At 54.7% G+C, this 22,384-nt stretch overlaps 1 protein-coding gene across 1 annotated transcript; it reads left to right on the plus strand.

The window, feature by feature from the left end:
• Positions 1 to 3,236: 3,236 nt before the first annotated feature.
• IRX1 (iroquois homeobox 1) lies at positions 3,237 to 8,285 on the plus strand. The gene is made up of 4 exons (XM_063087882.1): positions 3,237 to 3,512; positions 6,486 to 7,524; positions 7,850 to 7,922; positions 8,202 to 8,285. The coding sequence occupies exons 1-4, from the start codon at positions 3,237 to 3,239 to the stop codon at positions 8,257 to 8,259; spliced, it is 1,446 nt and encodes a 481-aa protein (XP_062943952.1). The 3' UTR covers positions 8,260 to 8,285.
• Positions 8,286 to 22,384: the final 14,099 nt, after the last annotated feature.

Here is a 22,384-nt window from a genome sequence, read left to right on the forward strand (position 1 = left end):
ACGGGGGTGCAGGTGGATCCCTCAGCCCCCTTCCCTCCAGTGTTCAGGAGCCACTGCAGGATCCGGGTCATCCCTCCTCTTTGCCCTGCGTCCCTAGGGACACCAAAGGAGCTGAACCAGTGAGCCCGACTGGTCACTTTGGGGAAAGATCTGGACCCTTGTTAAAGGGATATTTAAGTCAGACCCAAGCCTCCCGGATGCAGAGCTTTTCCCCAGGTTGAGGTACGCTGGGCTGTGGAGTCCTAGGTGCCACTTAACCATGCGATGCTAAGAAAGAGTGGCCGGGCAGCGGGAGGCATCTCCCTGTGGACACTGAGCAAGGAGCTTTTTGCTCCTTCTGCATCCCGCCTCCTCTCCAATGGGATGCTCGGGTGGCAATCCTCTCTCTCTCCGCATTGCTACCTAGTGTTCTAGATGCAAGTTTTTTGGTAAAGCGCCAAGGACAAAGAAGAGAGGAGGTGAGCCAGGGTCTGCCAGGCTTTCTTAGGATCTTCTGGAACTGGTTTTAAGCCCAGGAACCTCCAGTGCAGCCCCAGGTCCAGGCCCTGGGCAGAGAATGGGCCAGAGTCGCTTTCCTCTGTACCTTTTCAGGACTTCCTGAGAGCAAGTCCATTGGCCTAGCTGCCGCCACCTCCTCTGGAATGGTGCAGTCCTCAGGCAGAGTTCACAGGGCCGTTTCCAGGTGAGGGACAGCCACATCCTCCCTGCTCACCTCACTGCTGTCCTCAGGAGCTTCCATTACCCCTGGAGTAAGTAAACCTTCCATCAAGACTTAAAACCTGCTTGAAAATCAACTTGGTACAAAAGCGCGTTGGAGGTGGGTCTCCATCATCACCCCCAGCCCCAAATTCTGATAGCTACCGAGTGACCAAAGTTGGGCTCGCCTGAGGCCGCAGGTGGGGTGGGGTGTTGCGGCAGGTGGGTGGGAAGGAGGTCATCAATCCCTGAGGCTGAATCCTGACACTGAGAAGTGTCTCTGCGCCTACATTCCACCTCATTCTCCAGGTCATGCAAGAGGGCTTATCTCACCTTATTTACCTGTCACTTTGAAATGTGACACTGGAGTTTGCTAAACAGGACAGTGGTGAGGCTGCCCCATTTCTCAAACGGTGACTAGACTGCAGTGGTTGGATTTGTTTGGGGTAGAGGGAAGGGGGTTGGGAATCAGAGATCTGTCTTGGGCTTCGAAGGTGCCTGGCACCGAGTGCCCACGCCAGGCCTCAGAATCTATGTCAAAGAAGGAAAGGAGCCCTGGTGGTTGGAGGGGCTTTGGGGGCTGGTGGAGGGGAGGGTGTTGGGGGGTGGCGGGGGAGCAGCATGAACAGGAGGAAGACCTGACTGAGAGCGGAGAAATCAAGCCCGATTTAGGAGCTGGTAATTAGTAATTACAGTACTATTATGGGCATTATTGTTGCTAATTATCGGCGATGGCTCAGTGTCTGTCCTCAGGCCCGGGAAACGGGAGCCTTCCTCTTGCTGCAGAAGGCCTGGGCCTCTAGGTTCTGCGCAGCTGGAGCGGGAAGTAGGAGGCGGGGGCTCGGCCGGTGTCCCGGGTATGGTGGCTCTGGTCGCCAGCAAGACAGCATGCGGGCGAGGGGCCCAGAGGCCTAAGCCGAGTCCGACGCCTGGGTGTGCGGCACAAACTCCGGCGGGGTGCAGTGTGCGGAAACGCAGCGGAGGGCTGCTGTCTGCCGCCGCCCAGGAGGCTGCGCGCCAAGAGGCCCCAGGAGCTGGGGCGGGTCCCTGGCCACGCTCCCGTCCCGCGCCACCGCGACCAAGCCGGCGAACGCAGCGCAGAGGTGGCCTGCCCCGGCCGTCCCCGTCGCAGGGAAGCTAGGAGGACAGAACATTCGGAGTGTGCTCCCGGGAGCGTCGTGGCCGGGTCCGCGTCGATCCGGAGCCACCCCGGAGCTCCCCGTGTCTGGCTTCGGACGTCCGCTCTTCCGGCGCGGTTAAGGGTGGAGAGGGGAGATGGAGGAAGAAAAGGGACAAGGGGCTGGGGCCCAGGTGGCAGCCCCGTCCGCGCCGTCAGCTCGGGTCTGCGCGCTCCACACAAGTTGACTTCCTGCATCTGCACACCTAGTGGACAAACGAAGGCGTCCAGGCCACGGTGGCTTCCCCCGTTGCGGGGGTTGGGGGCTGGGAGTTTGGGGTTCGGGTGTGAGTGGTATGGGGGGTGGGGTGGGAGGTTTCTTCCAGCTGAAAGGGTGCTTTCTCGGCGAAGGAAAGGCCCCTTTCCCGCACTTCCTCACCCTCCGCACCCCCTTCCTCCAGGAACCCACCGCCAAGGACCGCGCCTGCTTCCCCTGAGGCAGTGACTCCTCAGCTGGGGTGGCTCTTTCTCGAAGTTTTCACAATCAGGAAAGCCCGCGGAGCTCGGCCGCTTTCTGTTTCTGCCAGTGCAGCGAGGCCAGTCATTGCCGGATGATCTGTTGATACCAAGTGCTACCTCGAGTTGGAAGTGTCAGGCCACGTTGGTTCACTGGCGCACTCAGGGCGCCTGGGTGCATTTCTGCCAAAGACGTCCCGGGGACGCGTAGGCAACTCCGGCCTCGGAGAAGAGGCTGCTCGCCGCTGGCTGTCACCCGCGCCGTGGCCGCCAGCCCCTTCCCCGCCGCCCCAACGGTGGAAAAGCAGGGCTCCGAGTTGTTTTTGTTAAAAAGAGGACACACCTCGGCTGCGAAACAGCAAACTCGGGTGTCGGACAGCTGCAGACCCGTGTCGACAGGTTGTCAGACGGCCGCGGGGGCTGGTCGGGAAGGAGCTCGCGGCCTCCGGGCCCGCAGCGCCGCCCGGCAGCGCGCGCCCACCGCGGGAGGAGGTGGCCGGGCCAGCTCGGGGCACCACGTGCTCGCCGGGAGGGGCGGGAGCGGCCGGCGAGGGCGGGCGGGAGGCAGGGAGGGGGGCGGGAGGGGAGCAGGGGCGGGGCTTGCGCTCAAGGGGATGCCAATCAAAGCATCAACTTCAAATTGTGTCTGAAAGCCCCGCCGCCGAGCGGAGGGCGGCCGCCGCAGTCGGCGCGCGATCGCGGATCCGGGCGCAGCCGGGAGCCGGGCGCCAGCGAGCACCGGGCCGAGCAGCAGCGACCGGCCCCCGCGTCCGGGCCGGCCCGAGCGCGCCCGGCCCGCCGCCCGCTCCCCGCGACGCGGCGTCCCCTGCGGTCGCGCCCGCCCCCTCCGGCCCCCTCCGCCGCCCCTTCACTGCTTGCCGCCGCCGCAGCCGCCGGGTGCGCGGAGATGTCCTTCCCGCAGCTGGGCTACCCGCAGTACCTGAGCGCCGCGGGGCCCGGCGCCTATGGCGGAGAGCGCCCGGGGGTGCTGGCAGCGGCCGCCGCCGCCGCCGCCGCCGCCTCGTCGGGCCGGCCGGGGGCCGCGGAGCTGGGCGCGGGCGCGGGCGCGGCCGCGGTCACCTCGGTGCTGGGCATGTACGCGGCGGCCGGCCCGTACGCGGGAGCGCCCAACTACAGCGCCTTCCTCCCGTACGCCGCCGACCTCAGCCTCTTCTCGCAGATGGTGAGTGCCCCGGCCTGCCGCGCTCCCTTCTCGCCTCCGCTGGCCTCTCCTCTCTGTCCCAGGCGCCCGGGGCCAAGGTGGCAAGGGTGGTGCGGCCCGCGGGAGGGAGAGAGGACGGGTGGCCCGGTCCCGGGCGAGGAGCGGGAAAGGTCCCGCAGGCTGGTTTCGGGCGGCGGAGGCCGCGGCACCCCCCCCCCACCCCGTCCCCACCGCGTCCCCACCTCGGGGACGCTGGGGAGGAAGAGTGACCGCCGGGTAGGCCCTCTCCGCCCGGGAAAGCGAAAGGCCCGGGCCTGGAAGGGGTCGCGGCGGGAGTGGACAGAGGCCACGGGAGCAGGCCCGGCGCGCGGCCCAAGCTGGAGGTCCGGGGCGGACGCGGTGGCGCGGCCGGGGCAGGCCCACGGGCTTGGCAGCAGCCTGGGCCGCTTTCTCAGGACTCCCCTTCCCGGCCCGCGGGTCCTGTTCGCGTCGCCTCCGCAGCTCTCGAGCTGGGCCGGGAAGACTCGATTTTCTCCGTCCTTGGCAGAGCTGAGACAGTTGTATCCGAGTTTCCCGAGGGTACCTTTAAAGCTCGGTAGAGTCAGTCAAAATAATGCCAACAATAGAGATCCGACCAGACCGAGAGATCTTAATGGCGTGTGTACAAGTTTGAGATTGAAAAGAAAAAGAAAAAAAATAAGTTGAAATAATTGTTGGCTTCTGAAACGGTGTTTGCTTTCGACTTTTGTAAGTTGCCAAAGTTTTCATTTCATTTGCACGAAAGAAAAGCACTTTTCTTCTTGCGTTATGTAATGAAAGATTAAAGAAAACAGTGTCCCTGGGCTTAAAATCAATGGTGTCCTCCTAGTGTCTGATTCCAGTGGGTGTCAGATGGGGGGAGGGGACGGCAAATGCAATTCTCCGCAGGGGCATTGGCCGGTCTGTCGCTCCAAACGATCCATTTTCCCTGGTCTGACTGCAAGGTCGGGGCTGACCCTTCGGGCTGCGGGCCGGTGGACCGCGAGGCGGGTGCGGGGAGTCGGGGAGACAACCCCCTCCTGTGTCGCTGCCTGGGGGACAACGCGATTTCCAGCCACCCCCGAGCCCCCACTCCCCGGAGAAGAAGAGACGGAGACGAAGCACCCGCCAACTGTGCAGGAGCGAAGCGGCAGGCGTGTTTTCCTGCAACTTTTCTTGTAGTTTTGAAAGAAAGCCTGTTTCTCCGAAAGCGGCCCCAGCTGCCTTTCAGATCGCTTCGTACCGAAAAAGATCAGTCCCCATTTTGTTCAGGCGGCCGGGATGCCAGGGAAGCGATGAGAGATTTATAAGGTGTCCTTTCAGAAGGAACTCCCAGCAGAGATGAGGCCGGAATGTATTCTTTACATGTACAACCAAAGTCATGAGAAAAACGCAAAGGACATTTTGCAAGGATTAGGCAAAAAACGAAATCTGCTTACAGAGAAACCTTTTCTCTGCGGCCTCCATCACAAAACTAATTAGTCAAAGAAATCTTCTGCTCTTTACGACTTTCTCAGAGTCAGAAGTTCCCTTTGCTAGCATAGCAACTGGAGTGTTTTCCCGTGGAAGAGGGTAGTTTTTTGTTTTTTGTTTTTTTTTTTTACACAAATTTTGAGTGTAGATGTGCGCCATTTGGGAACCCTGCGCGCGTATTCCTGTTCGTGGGGTAGGGGAGGAAGCTGCGTGGTGAGGATCTGCTCCCATTGTGGTGAGGTGGGGGAAAGTGATGTGTGTGTTCGGTTTTTTGATTGCTTGTTTTTGTTTTGTTTTTTACTAACGGGATAATACGTAAAAATAGTCCTGAAAGGTGTGTGTCCTCCAGATCTCTTACAGGTTCTTGGAAAGTACAAGCCTAAACCCAAACCCTGATTCTAGGCCTAGGTTTCCAGGCCCTCATGACTGGGTATTTGAAAGTCAAAAGATAAAATTGAGTGAATGTCTGTCTGGGCAATTTATGGTAATAATGAGGCCTAATGAGGTTGTTAAAAAGATAAAATGTTATTTACCAAAAAAACCCTGATGGGATAATTTGACTTGCTGTGTTTTACTGCTGATGATAAAAAGAATATTGATTGCAAATAAATCACCGCCTCTAAACGCCTGCAAACAGTTTGTGTTTGCTTGCTCCAGATCAAAGTCAAACTTCAGAGATAAAGTAAGGAGAAGAGGACTAGGAAATGAGGGGTTCCCCTCCACGCAGCGGGACGCTTGGGCCCTTGTGTTAATATTTCACAGGATAAGCTCTCCTTTTGTATTTAAAAAAACCAAGTGGTGTTTTTGTTATTGTTGTTGATAATGGCCAGGATTAAAAATTTAAATGATCTGTCAGCACTATGGACTTTTAAGTGTGGATGAATCATTATATGCAGATTAATCGAGGCCTTAGAAGGAGCGTGCTTTCGTTTTAAAATGCTGGCGGATTTAGACCCGAAGAAAACCCGAATGGTTTATTAAGATTGACCCCTCAGGGTCGAACGGAGGGGGCTTGGGCTCTTTTTTTCTTTTTTTCCCCACGTTTGGAGAAACTGTTTTATGAGCCTAGTTAAATGGTTTTTTCTCTCTAGCTAGTGTAGGATAAACTTGGAAATCCGGGTTTCTCAGCTGTTGGTGGCGGGGACCCAGGGAGGCCTAAGGAAATTCTAGGGGGCTGCGGCTGCTTGCTCTTCCAGAGATCACGGTGGTTTCTGGAACTTTTCTTGCAAAAACGATTGCCATAATCGGTGGAAGTTCATTTCCAGGATTCCGCCCGTCGTTCTGACACCTCCCTCCCTCCCCCCCGTAGCGAATTGGGGGGCCTTCCTGCTCTGGGGAGCGTGCCAGGGCGTCACTGACTGTCTGGGAAGGCCGCAGTGGGCCGGGGTGCCCGGGAAGCCCTTGAGCCGACTGGGGCGGCTGCCCCCGAGTGTCCCAGCTCCGGGGGCTCACGTCTCACTGCCTGTCTCTTTCTCTCCTTGCTCGCTCTGCCCTGTGGTGCAGGGCTCGCAGTACGAACTCAAGGACAACCCCGGGGTGCACCCTGCCACCTTCGCAACCCACACGGCGCCAGCTTATTACCCCTACGGCCAGTTCCAGTACGGGGATCCCGGGCGGCCCAAGAACGCCACGCGCGAGAGCACCAGCACGCTCAAGGCCTGGCTCAACGAGCACCGCAAGAACCCCTACCCCACCAAGGGCGAGAAGATCATGCTGGCCATCATCACCAAGATGACGCTCACGCAGGTCTCCACCTGGTTCGCCAACGCGCGCCGGCGCCTCAAGAAGGAGAACAAGGTGACGTGGGGCGCGCGCAGCAAGGACCAGGACGACGGCGCCCTCTTCGGCAGCGACACCGAGGGCGACCCCGAGAAGACCGAGGACGACGAGGAGATCGACTTGGAGAGCATCGACATCGACAAGATCGACGAACACGACGGTGACCAGAGCAACGAGGACGAGGAGGACAAGCCCGAGGCGCCGCACGCGCCCGCCGGCCCCGCAGCCCTCGTCCGGGACCGGGGCTCTCCGCGGGCGGCCGCCGACGTGCTCGAGACCCAAGACTCGCCCCTGGGCCTGGCCAAGGAGGTCCCAGAGCCCGGCAGCACGCGCCTGCTGAGCCCGGGCGCCGCGGCGGGCGGCCTGCAGGGCGCGCAGCACAGCAAGCCCAAGATCTGGTCTTTGGCTGAGACGGCCACGAGCCCCGACGGCGCGCCCAAGGCGTCGCCGCCGCCGCCCGCGGGCCATCCCGGCGCGCACGGTCCCCCCGGGGGGGCGCCGCCGCTGCAGCACCCCGCCTTCCTGCCCAGCCACGGACTGTACACCTGCCACATCGGCAAGTTCTCCAACTGGACCAACGGCGCGTTCCTCGCGCAGGGCTCGCTGCTCAACATGCGCTCTTTCCTGGGCGTCGGCGCGCCCCACGCCGCGCCCCACGGCCCGCACCTGCCCGCGCCACCTCCGCCACAGCCGCCTGTCGCCGTCGCCGCGGGAGCGCTCCACGGAGACAAGGCCTCAGCCCGAAGCAGCCCGGCGCTCCCAGGTACCGCCCCGGGGACCCGAGTCCACCGGGATCCTGGCTGGGAATACCGTGACCTGCAAAGCGTGGGGCGGGGTGACAGCACTGGCTGGGCAGGGTGAGAGGCAGGCAGTGGCCACCGAGCCCTGGGGCTGAGATTCACCCCTGCTTGAATTCGGGGACTGAGGCCAAGGCCCCAGGGCGCTCCCCAGAGGGCTGTGCTCTGCCGTGCGGGAGGAGCAACGTTTCTCCCGGCGAGCCTGCCGGAGCGGCTGGCGGGAGGGCACAGGGAGGACCCCCCACCTGTCCCCCAGCCCTAACCGTCTGCCTCTTTACCGCTCTCTCGCAGAAAGAGATCTCGTCCCCAGGCCGGATTCGCCAGCACAGCAGTTAAAGTCGCCCTTCCAGCCGGTACGCGACAAGTGAGTGCAGCTTACTTTTGCCCTGGGCTGACTGACGTGGGGGTAGGGGACAGCTGGGGGCCGGGCAGCGGTGGGGGTCGCGCAGTCTTTACGGAAGGGGCTCCATTCGCCAGCCCTGGGCGCAGGGCGGGCTGAGTAGACCCGGGTTTCTCCGGAGCCGGGGGACGCGCCGGCTGGCGACCCTGTCCCGAGTCTCGGCTGCGGGAAGCGGCGACTCCGCGGCGCAGCGTCACGTACTCACTGTTCGTGTTTTCTTGTCTTGCCGTGTTTCCCATGCAGCTCGCTGGCCCCGCAGGAGGGGACGCCGCGGATCCTAGCAGCCCTCCCGTCCGCCTGATTAAGGGTCTTCTTTTACTTTTGCGGGGGGAGGGGGGAGGAGTGGGGGAGGGGGAGGGGACGAGGGAGGAATTAAGACAAATATTTTAGACTGGTGTAAAGGACAAATATGACAACGACGTCAACGACTCCCATCCGTCGCTTTCTGCAGAAAGGGGCTCATCCGGGCCGGAGCTGGCGTCCAGGCAGCCAGGCCTCTGTCTGCAGCTCGGGTGGCTGTCACCAGGCTCCGGTTGGTTATCGGTTCGGTAAATGCCCCCACGTGCTTGTGTCTTCTCTCTTTCTTTTTCTTTTTCTTTCTGTATATAGAGTGATTTCAGATTGTAAATAGCGCGTCAGCGAACTTGTCTAAATCATATATTTTGTCTAATAAACGAAATGAAATGATGCCGGCTGCTGCTGCTGCTGCTGCTGCTGCTGCTGTCGTCTGTGTGACTGGCCGTGTCTGTGTGTCTGAGGGTGTGTGTACCCTGGTCCTGGAGTTCTGGGCAGGGCCCAGGGGCCGGTGGCATGGAGAGAGACGCTCCCCAGAGAGGGCCCGTCGCAGGGGCTTCCACCCAAGACGCCGCTGCTGGGTCTTTGCGCGGTGGAGGTTGAAGTGGTGGTTGTTGAGTTATTTAACGTAGTCACTTAGGGCAGTTCATTTCTGGCAGTTTAGTTCTTTCCAACCCTTATAGACAGACATTAATCTGGGGCACGCCTTTCTCGGGATACAAATGTGATCGATTTTAGGCAGCTTATAGAACGATTGTTTTAAGTGGGTAAAAATGGAAAAAAAAAAAAAAAAATCAGAAGAATTTCCGATCATGACCCCAAAGAAGAACTTCGGATTCCAAGTCAATGCACAACTCGTTGTCTCAGCAGCGCATCATGGCGCTGGGTCGTTTTGTGGGTAGAGTGTGAAAGTAATGGATGTGAAATATTCTTCGGATGTGCTTTTCAGTTTCGTGGTTAAGTCACATGTGAGGAAACTGAGAGCTCTTTTCAACTCCCGGATGGGCGGGCAGAGCTGCGGTGCGGGGGCTCTCTGCGCCCGTGAGCCGGGGGCTGCAGCTGCGGTGGGGGGCGAGGGCTCGGTCTTCCAGGGACGCCCCCTTTAAACTCGTGTGTCATGAAAGCAGCGCGCACCCAGGAAGCCCGGAGCAAACAGGCTCCCAGATGGCTGCGTCCGGGCAGGGGAGGGGCAGGCGGGAGCGATGGCGGGAAACACCGCGGGACGCAGCCGGCCTCGGACACGCGCGCGGGGACGTGGCTTTGCAGCCTCGGGGGCTGCAGGACAGGAGACGTCGCGGGGCGGGGCGTTCGGAGGGGGACGCCTCCGCAGCCTGCCGGGTGGACCGGCTCTGCCAACCCGGGTCAGGGGCCCTCGGGGCACAGACGAGGGCTGCATTCCTGAAAACTGAGAAAGCAAACATTTCCGAAAGTGCCAGCGAGGATGTGGGCTGCGGGAGAAACCGGCCTAATGGCCCTAGTCGGACAGGATCTCCCCCCACCCCACCCCCACCGCCACCCCCACCGCCACCCCCACCCTTGCGAGCCCCTGCGAGGTGGCCCGCTCGCCCCCGGACTGCGCGCGGCGACTAGGTGCCCGGCAGACGGAAGGGAAAGTCGGGGCGCGAGTGTCTCTGCCCGCGGTTCCATGAGAACTAGGAGGTGCCACCCGCCGGGGCCCTGCCCTCCGCCCCCTCTCCAGCGCCCGGGTCCTCCATCCCTTCTCATCCCTCCCCTGTTTAGAGGGAAGGGTCCCCTGATGGACCCCTAGGCTGGAGGAAAAGCTGCCCGGACGTGGCGCGAAGGGCGCCGCTGAGGACAAGTGGACGGACGGCCCGTGGGAGCGCGCGGCGGTGCGCGGAGGGGTGGGCGGGGTGGGACGGACCCCCAGGAGGAGCGGGGCCACTGAGCCGAGTGGACCGCTGGCCGGCCAGCTCGGGCGGCGACTGCCTTGAGTAGCGTCGCAGTCAGAATGGACGTGCTCCAGGCGCCCTCTATGGTCCGAAAGCAGAACGGGGCCCTGGCTGGCGCGGATCCCGCTGCGGGGCGAGGCGCACATCTGCGGGTGCTGGCCTCGGGGCTCCGTGGGCGCGAGGCTGGAGCTGCGGTGGCGAGGCCCGCTCTCCGCTCTACGGGCCAGCACTTGTTGTTTGCATGGGCGAGAGATTTATTTGGGGGCGGGGCTGTGTGTGGGACCTGCCGGGTAAGCTACTGGCGTTTGCGGGGAAGGAACCGGCCCTGGGCCCATGACCGGTGTTTTCATTGCTCAGGGTGGGACTTGCTAAATTAGAAAGGAGTTCCTCATCTGTCCTCCACGCTAAGGCTTCGTGGATCATCACAGCCCAGAGCTTCCCATTCCAGAAATCTGTGACTGGGGCCTCAGAACCCACTCTGACCACTAGGGCCAAATCTTTGGCAAGACTGAGCCTCTAGAAAGACCCCCAACCAGCCCAGTCCTGGGCCTCCGATGAGGAAACGCGTCCTCAGACACACAGACATGCAACTCGGGCATCCAAAATGTGCTGGGAGACCACTTCTGGGTGACTGCTGGAAGCAGCAGGCGGGGTTCATGTGGACCCTAGAGTTCCTGCCCCTTGCCTGGCTCAGCTGTTTTGTTTCCCCCCATCCAAAGGGACAGTCACGCAGGCCTCTGCTGCCAGCACACTCCTTATTTCTACCCCTTTTCTTTCGTCCGTGTGAGACATTTGGGACCCGTATTCCATGCAGCTGAGGTGGCTGGGCCAGCACGTGCTCACGAGTGGGCCAGAGGTCAGGCCACAGAACTCAGTGGCCTAGAAGTCTGCAGGTTGTACAGGCCCTCCTGAGAACCAAGCCTCCCATGTAAAGACAGCAGATCACCAGTCCCAGCATTACTTTTCTCCAGTGAAAAGCTAGAAATGAATTTTTAATTGAGCGTTGCAGAGCATTTTTGTCCTTTGTGTGCTATTTGTTTACATTTTTCTTGGCCACTGCAGACACCTACGTGTGTGCAGGGCCCTACGAAGCACGCTGTGTGCCCAGTGTTTCAGCATTTGGAAAAGCTGGGAGCGGACATAAAAAATGCAGAGAACTCCTTTGCTTCTAACCAAAGCCCTGGAAGTTCTGGAGGAACATTATCTTCAGCAAAAATGCTCTCTAGCCCCATCCACCCCAGGAACAGTTTCAGAGGGTGCCAGCAGCGCGGTGACTAGCAGGGAAGAGACTGATCCCTAAAAGGGGTAAGAGTGAGGGCTGTCCACAGGATTAACGTTGCTAACATAGGGCTCTCCTTCCGCCGTGGGGAACAGGTTTCCTACAGAAAGGACATCCTGTGTGTGTCTAGAACAGAAAATTTCTGTTTTTACTGAGCCCTTTTTGAAAGAGTGCTAAGAAAGAAATTTGGTCCAGGGAACTTCTCTCTGTGCTCCAGCCCTACCCAGCCTACAGTGACAGGGAGAGCACGGGAGGCGCACCGTCCTATGTTGCCACCTCCCACCCCTACTGATCCTGAGGACTGGGAGAGTAGGGCAGGGCCCCTCCCCAATGGTTGACCTGCAGAGTCTCTGAAATCTTCCTGCTCCCACCATCCTGCCCTCCCTCCCAGATCAATTATATTCACCAGCACATTTATCTCTCCTGCAATATGGGGAATTCATATTCATATCTCGGTTTTAGTGGTCTGACACTGATTAATGAAATATGCGCCTTGGCTCCGAGGGGCGCGCCACCCGATGAATCATGCCTTATAAAGTTTCAGTCGTCCTTGTGGATGGGACTCATCCAGAAAGTGGGGAGGTCAGAAAGGAAGGAAGGCAGAAGGAGAGAGAGGACAGAGTGGGCCATGGTACCCAGCGGTGCCCTGGGGTGGGAGCTGGCCCTCAGCCCTCTCACCACAGCTGGAGACGTTAGTGCCAGTCCTTCCTGGCTGTGCACCTTCCTTCCTTTCCTCATGCTGCCAGGGGGCGGGAGGCTGCCTGGTCGCCCCGTTGAAGGGTAGGCATTGGGGATGGTCTTGTAGGTAGAAGCATGGTTTTGTGGACACCGATTTGGGGAGACTGGAACCGGGAATGTACTCCCGAAAGCTACAGGGCCCAGTTTACTGGTGGAGACTGCAAGTTGGGGGTCGAAAAGGAGGAGAGGAAGCCTAGTGGGCAGCCATGGGCTGGTGGCGGTGGGGTGCGCCAGAGCTAGGGACTTGCAAGACCAGATGGGTCTCCCACCTATGCAACTTGGGCCACTTCACAGGGTCGATCACTATGACAGGAGGCAGCCAGGCTCTGGGGCCTCTGGGGGAGGCTTTGGGTACCGGACTCACTGAGCTGGTGGCCCCGTGACCTGTCTGGCTCGGTAGAGAGTCCTGCCATCTGGCTAGCCCAGACACGAGGAGGATGTGGCTTCAGGTGGAGAGGACGTGTAGGAAGGGGGCCACCGGGGGCCGCGAATCCAGGACAGGTCCCAGGACACAGAGTGGATGCAGGGTGGCAGGGGGCACGCCCTGGAGGTGGTGACAAGGCCAACCGCCTGGAAGGGTCCCATGAGCCCAAGTGGATGGGTTTGGAAGATACAGAAAAAAGCGGATGGAGTGGGCCCCGCCCCTCAAGGCGTTGTGCCGCCCCCGCCTATGGAGAAACTTTCTCTGGGTTATGGCTGCCACCCTGGGTTGTCAGTTGAATTACCTCCAAATAACAAGCAAACAAACAACAACAACAACAAAATCCGCGCAGCATCCCGGTGCCCCGCCCAGCCGGGCAGTGAGCTCCGCAGGTCTGCAGCGCGTCCCACCGAGCCAGCGGCGTAATTGTGGCTCCCACGCTGAAAGGCCTCCAAAGGTCATCCCGCGGGGACTGCTGGCGGCCTTTTGTGCCTCAGCGACTGGCGGCTGCTCGCAGCTCCCCTTCCCCGGCCTGCGACAGACGAGAAAGCGGGCGCACGGTCCCTGTGCGCCGGGGACGAGCGACCTCAGCGCCGCCAGCCCCGCGCCGGCTCAGGGCTTTCCGGGCCCGCGACGAAGTTTTAATTCATTTTCAAATGAAAAAGAAAAGGCAACTTCTAGGTCAAAGAGAATGTGTTAATATACAACATCGACATATTCGTCTCTATGCCAACGCGGTCGTAGCCTCATTTGGCCATTTGTTTCGGCGGAGGAAGGCCACGCAGCAGCGCGCGCACGGCCCGGGGAAGGCACCGCGCGGCACCGCGCAGAGCAGGCCCTCGAGCGGCTGAAAGGGGAGGCAGAGAAAGGAGGTGGCCCTGAATCCGGAGGGATGCGAGGGCGGAGCCGCGGCTCTGGGCAGCACGGACGCATGGACGGGCCGGCCGTGTCGCAGGAACCCAGGATGCTGGCCTGAACCTGGACCACGCGCAAGACCCGCCCCGACCAGGGGCCTGGGCGGTGGGCAGAGGCCGAGCAGCCACCGCGCCTCCTGCCCCTTGGGCGTGGCCGCCACTGGGCCCTGCGCTCCCTGCGCTCCCTGCGCGCTGCTGTTCGGCTCCTGAAGATGCTGCGGGTGTCTCTGGTCCCCTAATCCATTTATCCAGCGTCCTGAGTGCTCTGGCTGGATGTGAGGACACGACGGCCGGGCTGCACCAGGGGACCAGGATGGGGAGAAATCGATGCGCCAAACTAGCGCCACCTTCCCCCCACCTCCGACTCCGAGCCCATCCACCGTCCCCTGGATTCCGCGCTCGGTGTCAGAACGCAGCGCTGGGAATGACGCCAAGGCAGGTTAAGTCCTCTAAATCGAAGGTCTTTCATTTTTAATTCCTGTTCTACCTTAAAACTGCCTAAGCGAACAGGAAAGGTGCTGGCTCGATCTGTAAGCGGGGTCGCTCTTGGAAGGGGGCTCTCTAGGGCGCTCCGGGAGCCAGGATAACGTACCCCATGACCCGAGCTGGTCACTTCCAGTCCTGGTGTGTCTTCCCTCTGTCGTCTCCTGTTTGCTGTTTGGGTCTGCGGTAGCTTTGCTTGTTATTTTAAACGTATGCTTAATCGCCAGTTCCTTGGATAACTGCAGCAACGCCTGAAAATATTAAATACATCTGTGAGATGGTGGCCAAGAGAAATTAGAAAGGTGCTCGCTGCGTTGAATGTTAAAAAGATCTCACAATGAAGTGATTAACATTTTTATGAATAAAATTAATCACGCATTAACTCTGCAGCACAGTACATCTGAAAGCCAAATGTGGCCCCTGCAGTCCCTTTCTTATGCCCAAGAACTTTGGAGGCTTCCTAGGCACACAGCACACTTGCCGCCATTAGGAGTTGCAGAATATTTGGCAGGGGGGTGGAGGGTGGGGGGTAAGTCAATAACAGATACTTAAATTTGAACCACCCAAATAAATAAATAAATAAATAAAACCTCAACACATACACACATAAGCACGTGGCAAAATTAAACAGCAGCAATCTTTTTTTTTTTTTTTTTTTTTTTACTTCAGCAAACTCTCAATCAGAAGGGGCCATTTCCGTCCTCAGACATGCACATGGGATTGTGGGGACCTGGCTGAAGGAGGGCAGCCAAGGTCAGGAGGCTGGGGTCCCAGGGTCCCCAGGGATACTCTCGCCCTTCCTTGCCCTCCTCCTGGACCCACAGTTCTGGCAAAGCCGATCAGATTGGAGGGCGGACCTTCCGCATTATTAAAATTTCCACTCTTCCAGATCATAAAGTGTGATTTCTCCTCTCTCATTCTCCCCCTCTGCCTCCTTTCTAATCTCTTGCCACTGTGGTTTTGGGATTACTCCAGCAGGCTGTACAAGGGAGACGAAGGCATCTGAAGTGTCACCCTACAGCTGTGGCAGGTGACAGCATTTCCATTTCGTTGGTGCCCCCAGCTCATGTGTGCAGCAGAAGGCGAAATCAAAGCGGCCCGTCTTCCTCAGTTCTGCACAGTATTTTTCACTGCTGTGGCAAATCTCTCCGAGCTCCGTGAACCAATAAAACAACGGTCCCTGTTTGAGTTGATATATTAATATTTACTGAGGATTTGCGAGGTCGAGGCTAAATGTCAGCAGATTGCTGGGGCAGTCCTGTGGGGAATAATTAAACAAATCTCACAGCAGTTCAGCTTCCTAACATCTTTATTAATCTTTTTTTTTTCTCCTACCCTCCTGAAAGAGTACATTGAAATATTGCTTTTGCAACCTTAGAGACGATTTACAATGAGTTTAATAATAAAATACTGTGTTGGTGATGCTTGCTCTTGACAATTCCTTGGTCACCTCCCTGGCAGATGCTGGTGAGCAGAGAAGGCTCTGATGTGTGAATTATCACCCAGCTGTTGAGATTCTCACCTGCCCCTTGATCAAATTTATCCTGACCAGTTTGCCAAACATAATAATTTCGTTGCTGTGATTTGGTCCACACACCGGCTACACCCGCATGGTCCACACTGCCCAGCAAGGTGACTGCAGCTGCCCGTCCCGAGGCCTGCCTTCTCTAACATGATTACGGCGTGCACTTTAGTACAAGTTCGACAATTCTCTTTAATAAGCTTCATAATTAGTGTGGGGATGCCTCATTACAAGTCATAGCCTGTAGCAGTCCTAGGCCAAACAGCCCTCTGCAATCTGATTTATTTTTTATCAGGCAGCAGGAGCTGTCTGGAGTTTTTGTTTGTATAATGGGGACCCACATTAGGCCCCTAGTGTAAAAATACCACCAGGAAATTAATTGCTTCTGTGTGGATTCACCACAGATGTGTCCTGTTGATCAGAATGGTATATTTTTGACTTTGCTATCCTGCGGAGAGTTGTAAAAAAATGAAGTGAAAGCCAGCAATGCAAACATATTAGCATGCGTGTAGATTCATTGTGGCATAATTGAAAACACGGGATTTAAAAGGAGGCTATGTAGGGACAGTTCAAGTTTCTGCTAAGACTTTTTTCCTTCTTTCCGCTTTCGCACAATTCTTATTTATTTGTTTGTATGTGCTTGTATTTATTTATTGCCTCTTAGTGGAATCACCTCGTGAAAGGCTCATGGCTGGAATTTCAGTTGGTTTCTGACTGAAAGATCTACTTACCATAAACACACCCTCCAAGGGTGGCCAGGGCAATGTCCCCGTGCCTGTCGCCCAGGCTGTGCAAGCCTCGGCTGCTCCTCCTGGCCACCTCAAGGGGCCTATGGGCACTCCGTGGTTTGTGTTTGTGTGTCACGTGTTACTGTGCCATGTGGACCTTTATCACACACCCTGTAAGTCGTTCCCTGTGCTGAGATATAAATACATGTACAAGTCTCTCTTCCTTCTCTTTTGCCCTCTTATCAGACTGCTTTACTGACCCCTGTATTCTAATTAGGCTGAGAATTACATTTTCAGGATATTTTTAGACTCTGAGTCCCTGAATTAGAATTCATCACTTCTGTCTTCTATTGGAGGCACTGGACAGCTAGCTCATTGCTGGCATTTCTGCGTGGATGGATTAGCATCCGATGGCTTATGTCTTGTGCCCATATTCCTCTGTTTGTGTGTTTTTCCTTCAGGAGTTTCAAAAGCTTCACTCTCCTAATTTTTCTTTTTAACGTAGACCTTAGTCAGAAGTCTGGTTTCCTTGCTCAGCATGGTGTTGGGATGTGGTTTATAATCTCAGATAACTCAGTAGACAACACCTTGTTTATGAAAAAAACTCCAAAACTAACGTTAAGTGTAATGATAATAACATCAAAGTAAATATAATTGTGCATGGTAAGAAGTACTTTTGGTATACAAAAGAGCATATTGCTCTGACTTTAAATGTGCCCCCAAAAAGCATTAGGTATTTTTGCAAGAGTAATTAGACACTAGAACCTATCGAGTTGGACGTGCAGAGACCTATTGATGGGAGAATTCTACTGGTCCCTTCTGGAATTCCATAACTCATCATATGACAATGTTCTTAAGCCAGTAAATGCCAGCTGCTTAAGCTTACAGTAGGCAAGGGCTCCAAAGTGTGGACACCCTGCTTGGTTGAAATGAGATACGTGTAGGTGAGCCCTGGTGAGCAGCGCCTCAGTGCATCGAGATGGTGGGTCCCGGGTCATGGTGGTCAGGTGCTTGTGCTCAGGAAGCCCAAAGAATGAGCTCAAGTGGAGATGTCCAAGTTAGGGTGTATGTGGGGGGCGGGGGGAGATGGTGGATCAGGGGGTGGAGGAAGAAACCCAGAATGATGGTTCTTTCTCTGGGTAATCTGCCCAATTTTTATCCTTCTTCCCCAATATTTCTCACCCTCACACCCTCTGGAGAAGGGGGTAGAAAGACTCTTAGAAAAGCTCATTAAAAATGTGTATTCCCAGGGACTCCCTCCCCAATTCCTGATTTGGTAGGGGTGAGCGGGGCCCAGCCATCTGTATTGTAAATCAGCATCATTCTGAAGCTGTGCTGGAAATACTGCATGGGTCCTAAACTGCATTCAATTACTTCTGCTAACAAAGCAGCCATTAAACAGCACCAGTGTCGCCCTCACTGGTTAACTAACACTTGAACTGGGACTGGAAGGTTTTAAAGCTTTGCAGAACCGTACAAATTAATTTTTAATGATAAAAATTATTTATGGTAGACAGAGGAAGGAGATCCTGGGCAAGGCTCCACCCCGCCCAGCCCCTTGGGGACATACCGGTCACTTGGAACGTGCAGAGCAGACCACATGTGGACAGCAGATCTTCATTGACATCTTACAGTGGTGCCTGTTGCTGGGAGGGCCACTTATCAATTGCCATCTGTAAAAAAGGGAATAATAAAATGTGGACTGACCCCCACACCCCCACTGATGTTGGGAACTGAGGATGTGGTAGTTTCATTTGTCAAGCAGCAGCACCATTCTGGGCTCTCTAGTGTAGGGACCTCCATTTGAGGGTTATTGATTATTTGTGCACATAGTTAACATTTACTTGTACACAGCATTTTTTCCTCTTTACTGTCCATGCAGTTGCTAATTCCAAATGTAAACGGCAGTTGTGTGAAACCCAACTAAATGGATGTGTGACGAGCAGCCAAGCAGAGCATGCTTGACGGAGAGTCCACACGGCAGGCAGCTCTCCCGGTTACAGGAATGATAATTTGAAACATACATGATGACATTATAAAGTATTGGACAATGACAAAACATTGTCCAATATGGTGCTGCAAGTGAGAGCTGAGTGCTCAGCTCAGATGGCCGCCAAAGGAAGGTCAGGGACAGCAGACTCGGGAGACCTTCCCGAAAAACACAGAGTCAAAAATATCATTAGATTCACCGCGCTCACTTTCCTCTGCATTTTTCTTCCTGCATCACCTGTATTTAAAAAAAATTAAGATAGAGGGCCGACCCCGTGGCGCACTCGGGAGAGTGCGGCACTGGGAGTGCAGCGACGCTCCTGCCGCGGGTTCGGATCCTATATAGGACTGGCCGGTGCGCTCACTGGCTGAGTGCTGGTCACGAAAAAGACAAAAAAAAAATAAATAAATAAAATGAAAATTAAGATAGAAAAGAATTTCCTAGCCAAGTTTGAAACCAGCTTAATCTGTAGGAACTGATGGTCATTTTCGCTTGGGAAATATTTATTCTTAGCTCTAAGAAGAAAGGTTTTTTGTTAACTTTATTAAGACCCCCAAAACTTCTTTGACACCGATTATCTGTTAAAAACAAAAAAATATTCTGATAAACTGAATATACATGAATCAGATACAATATATCAGGAACATATGGCTTCGGTTTCCCTTAAAAGTCTCACTGTGAATCCCAAATATTTTTAGAAAGTTTGAGGTGTTCAAACGCTGTGCAGTTGGGTACACCCCTCCATAAGTTTAAAGGAATGAATTCAATGCACATGTTTCAGATATATTTACAATTATCAGAGACAACTGTTCATTTTGAATAGCTTTTGATGTGCAAGAATCCCTCTGAAGCTTTAAACATTATTCTGCAACCTCCTTTCTTTTTGGCAGCAGAAGGGGACATATTCCTAGAGTTACACAACCTCCTTGCCCCTAACGTTGCGTATTACTTTGTCTTTTAGCTCGTAAGTTTTAGGGATTACCAAACTTATAAGCATGCCTTACCGCGTTAGGAACATGTTAGTCTTGGAAGGAGAATCAGGACATCATGGGGGCACATTACTAGAACCTCCAACTTCTTACTTAGGGGGTGAGAGCCTCCCCTCCTTTCTGTCTCTTGCCTCCTAAATACTGAGGTGTCCAAACATAGGAGAACATCCTCCAGAAGTTCCACTGGAGGATGGGGTTACCCTGATGAAATTTTCATTTTGATGAGCCAGAAACCAGTGCTGGGGCATGTATTATGGTAAAAAGCAATTCATATATGGATAGTTGAAATCTGTCTTACAGCCTTGAGGATACGGCTTCAAAAGGTCTTTCTGTGCATGTTAACCATAAGCACATGTGAAGGCAGACAGAGAATGTGGTGAATTTGATATCAGAACTCATGAATGGAAACACTATCTGTGTTAGTCCTTTTCTGTTGCTTGTAACAAAAGACATGGAACTGGGTGATTTACAAGAAAACAAAATTTATCACTCACAGTTTTGGAGTCTGGGAACTCCAAAGTCCAAGGAACACATCTAGTGAGGGTCTTGGTGGTAGTGACAGTGACCCAGGGTTCTCACATGACAGAAAATGCCAAAGCAGAGAGAGAGAAATTATCATGTGCTCTTCTTTAAAAGCCCTCAGGACCACACCTCTGATCACCATTATTAATTCATTCACTATAGCTGGTCAATCCAATCATCTCTTCAAGGCTCCACCCTTCAATTACCATAACAGGATTTCCCACCCTCCTAATAGTCACAGCACAGGTCAAGCTACTAATACATAAAACTTGGGGGACACAATCCATATTGCTATCTTAGATCCAACTTATGGTAATCATAATTTCTGACATCTAATAAGCAATTGCTGAGTGCCAGGTCTTATCTGTAGGTTACATGCAGTAATGAATTTGGTGTAACTGGGGTTCTTGGTCACACAAGTTTTGGGGCAGTGTCACTGGGGCACGGGATTCACCTTGGAAGCCTGGAGTGTAACAGCTCTGCTGTGCCTCCTGAACACGATTCCCTCCACTGGAACAGGGTGCGGTTGGGGCTTGGGGAAGCCTTCGATGTGCATTAATGGTGTGGTTGGGGCTTAGCGAAGCCTTCGATGTGCATTAATGGTGTGGTTGTCTTTCCTGGGTTTTAAGGGCTGTGGGAGCTCCCTTACTGTGTGAGCTTTCACGTGATGTGTGCTGATTCAGCAGAACTGTCCCATTCCACCAGAAACTGTGGTGACCCTCAGACTCTGCCGTGGCTCCACTAGCCCCCGAGGATGGGGCAGGTCCATCGCCATGCCAATTTCTTTTAGAAATCTAGATGTAGTTTTTCTCTCATTAATATGCAGTACTATTTCATTTCTCAGTGATGTCTTTTTATGCACAAGTAGGACGGGCTAGAGTGCCATTGCCAACATTCTATTTGGGAAGAAGGTGCTGGTTTTCCACTGCCACAGACATTTGAGTTCTGCATAAAACAGGGTGTCCATGGTTCCATGAACTTGCAGTTGATTCCGTCTTCCTGGTTCCCCAGCTCTGCCTTCCACTGAGAGCAAAGATCCTACTCAACCCTTATGTACGGTTGCCGCTCCCTGCCCTCTGCATAGTCCACGGCTAGTATGGGATGGAAGAGGAGATCCACTGAGGCACGGCATGCTGAGGGTTATCAGTGGTCACATTTCCCTTGTGTGTCTCTAGGTGTTAGGGTCCTTCAGTGGGGCAGTCCCACACTGTGAGAATAGCCAGGACCCCGCAAGCTCCTGCCAGCAGGTGCAGAACAGTCTCTGCCTCCGTGGGTCTCCCCATCTGTGGGTGGGCAGATGGGACGTATATGGCCTTCAGGACTGAAAGTCCAATGAGTCAGGGCTTAGCAGGATGCTCTGTCTACAGGGCTCAGGGCTCACGAGTCATGAGAAAACAGCCCGGGCTTTGAGTCAGACAGATACAGGTGAGACTGGAGACCTTGGTCCTCCCTTGTTCTTGGTTTCCTTATCTGTGAAATGGTACCACTGATATTTTAACCCTTTGTAAGAATGCAAGTATTAAATAGTATAATATTTATAGTTCCTCTGAGAAAGGTGCTAAGCAAATTGTAGGCTATCAAAGAATGTTAATTTTCTTCCTCTGTACAGGAAAGAGAGAGAAACAGAGGCAGGGATATGACTGACCATTGCTCTTTATGGCTTCCCTGTAGATGCACAAACTTCATTTAACGTGATCTGCAGAGGCTAGCTATGATGCTGTCTGATCTTCTGAAGGGACGATCGTGGACACTGATGATAACATCACTTACCGGCAGTTTTCCTACAAACTGATGTGCTCGCAGCTTCAGCATTCACACGTCTTGTGTGCTCATCTCTCGTGGCCCAGACACAAGCACACAGGAACTCTCTACAGCTTTGCATGTGCCAGTCACTCACGTTTGCTACATTTTCAGTTTGTTACAAGTGGAATTTCCTATAGTAGCTGAGGACCATGTTGTCTGACTCAAATCCCTAGTCCCCTGTCCAGGTTCCTTTTTTTTTTTTCTTCTTTGAGTCTGTGATTTATCTTCAGTCAGACTTCCTAATACAGGAGGAGGGCTGAATGTGTTCTGCTGATGGTGTGGGATGAAGGGTTTGTTCAGAGTGGGAAGGAGACAGCTGAGATGACAGTGTTGGCTATTTGTGGGGTTGTCTCATGAGCAGTTAGCAGATTTTTCCCCTTTGTACTAGGGGGCTAGAACAGTACTGTTATGGATGGAAGTTAAGGAAGAAAAGAACTCATATAAAACAGTATTTTAATAAGGACTGCTTGGCAATAGCAGGTGGTATGAACCTCAGGAAATGACAGAGGATTCATTCCAGGGGAAGATGGAACCTGTCTGCCATGGCATTGTGGGGGACATTTTTGCACTGGGGGAATTCGGGCTACTTGACATCTTATGGTTGCTTCTGATCCTAAGAGACCATATACTAGTGCTAGAAGCAGTCTTTTTGGAATGTTTAGGTCTCCATCATTTAAATCGCCTATGTGTATGTGTAGGTTTGTGTGCATGTGTGCGTGCATGTGTCTGTGTTTCTGTTTATCCAGGTAAGTTTCAATCATTTTGCTTCTTAGTTTTTGGTATCCTGGCTTTGCAATGTTAGTCCACATCCTGAGGACAGGACCTGGCAGTGC

This window comes from Cynocephalus volans, chromosome 2 (genome assembly GCF_027409185.1).
Source record: "Cynocephalus volans isolate mCynVol1 chromosome 2, mCynVol1.pri, whole genome shotgun sequence".
NCBI classification, from domain to species: Eukaryota; Metazoa; Chordata; class Mammalia; order Dermoptera; family Cynocephalidae; genus Cynocephalus; species Cynocephalus volans.

What these genes read in the sequence shown, in the direction of transcription:
- IRX1 (XM_063087882.1), top strand. Translation starts at nt 3,237, where the DNA reads ATGTCCTTCCCGCAGCTGGGCTACCCGCAGTACCTGAGCGCCGCGGGG. An exon ending in AAGCAGCCCGGCGCTCCCAG is followed by an intron (nt 7,525 to 7,849) that starts GTACCGCCCCGG and finishes GCTCTCTCGCAG; the next exon opens with AAAGAGATCTCGTCCCCAGG. An exon ending in TTCCAGCCGGTACGCGACAA is followed by an intron (nt 7,923 to 8,201) that starts GTGAGTGCAGCT and finishes TTTCCCATGCAG; the next exon opens with CTCGCTGGCCCCGCAGGAGG.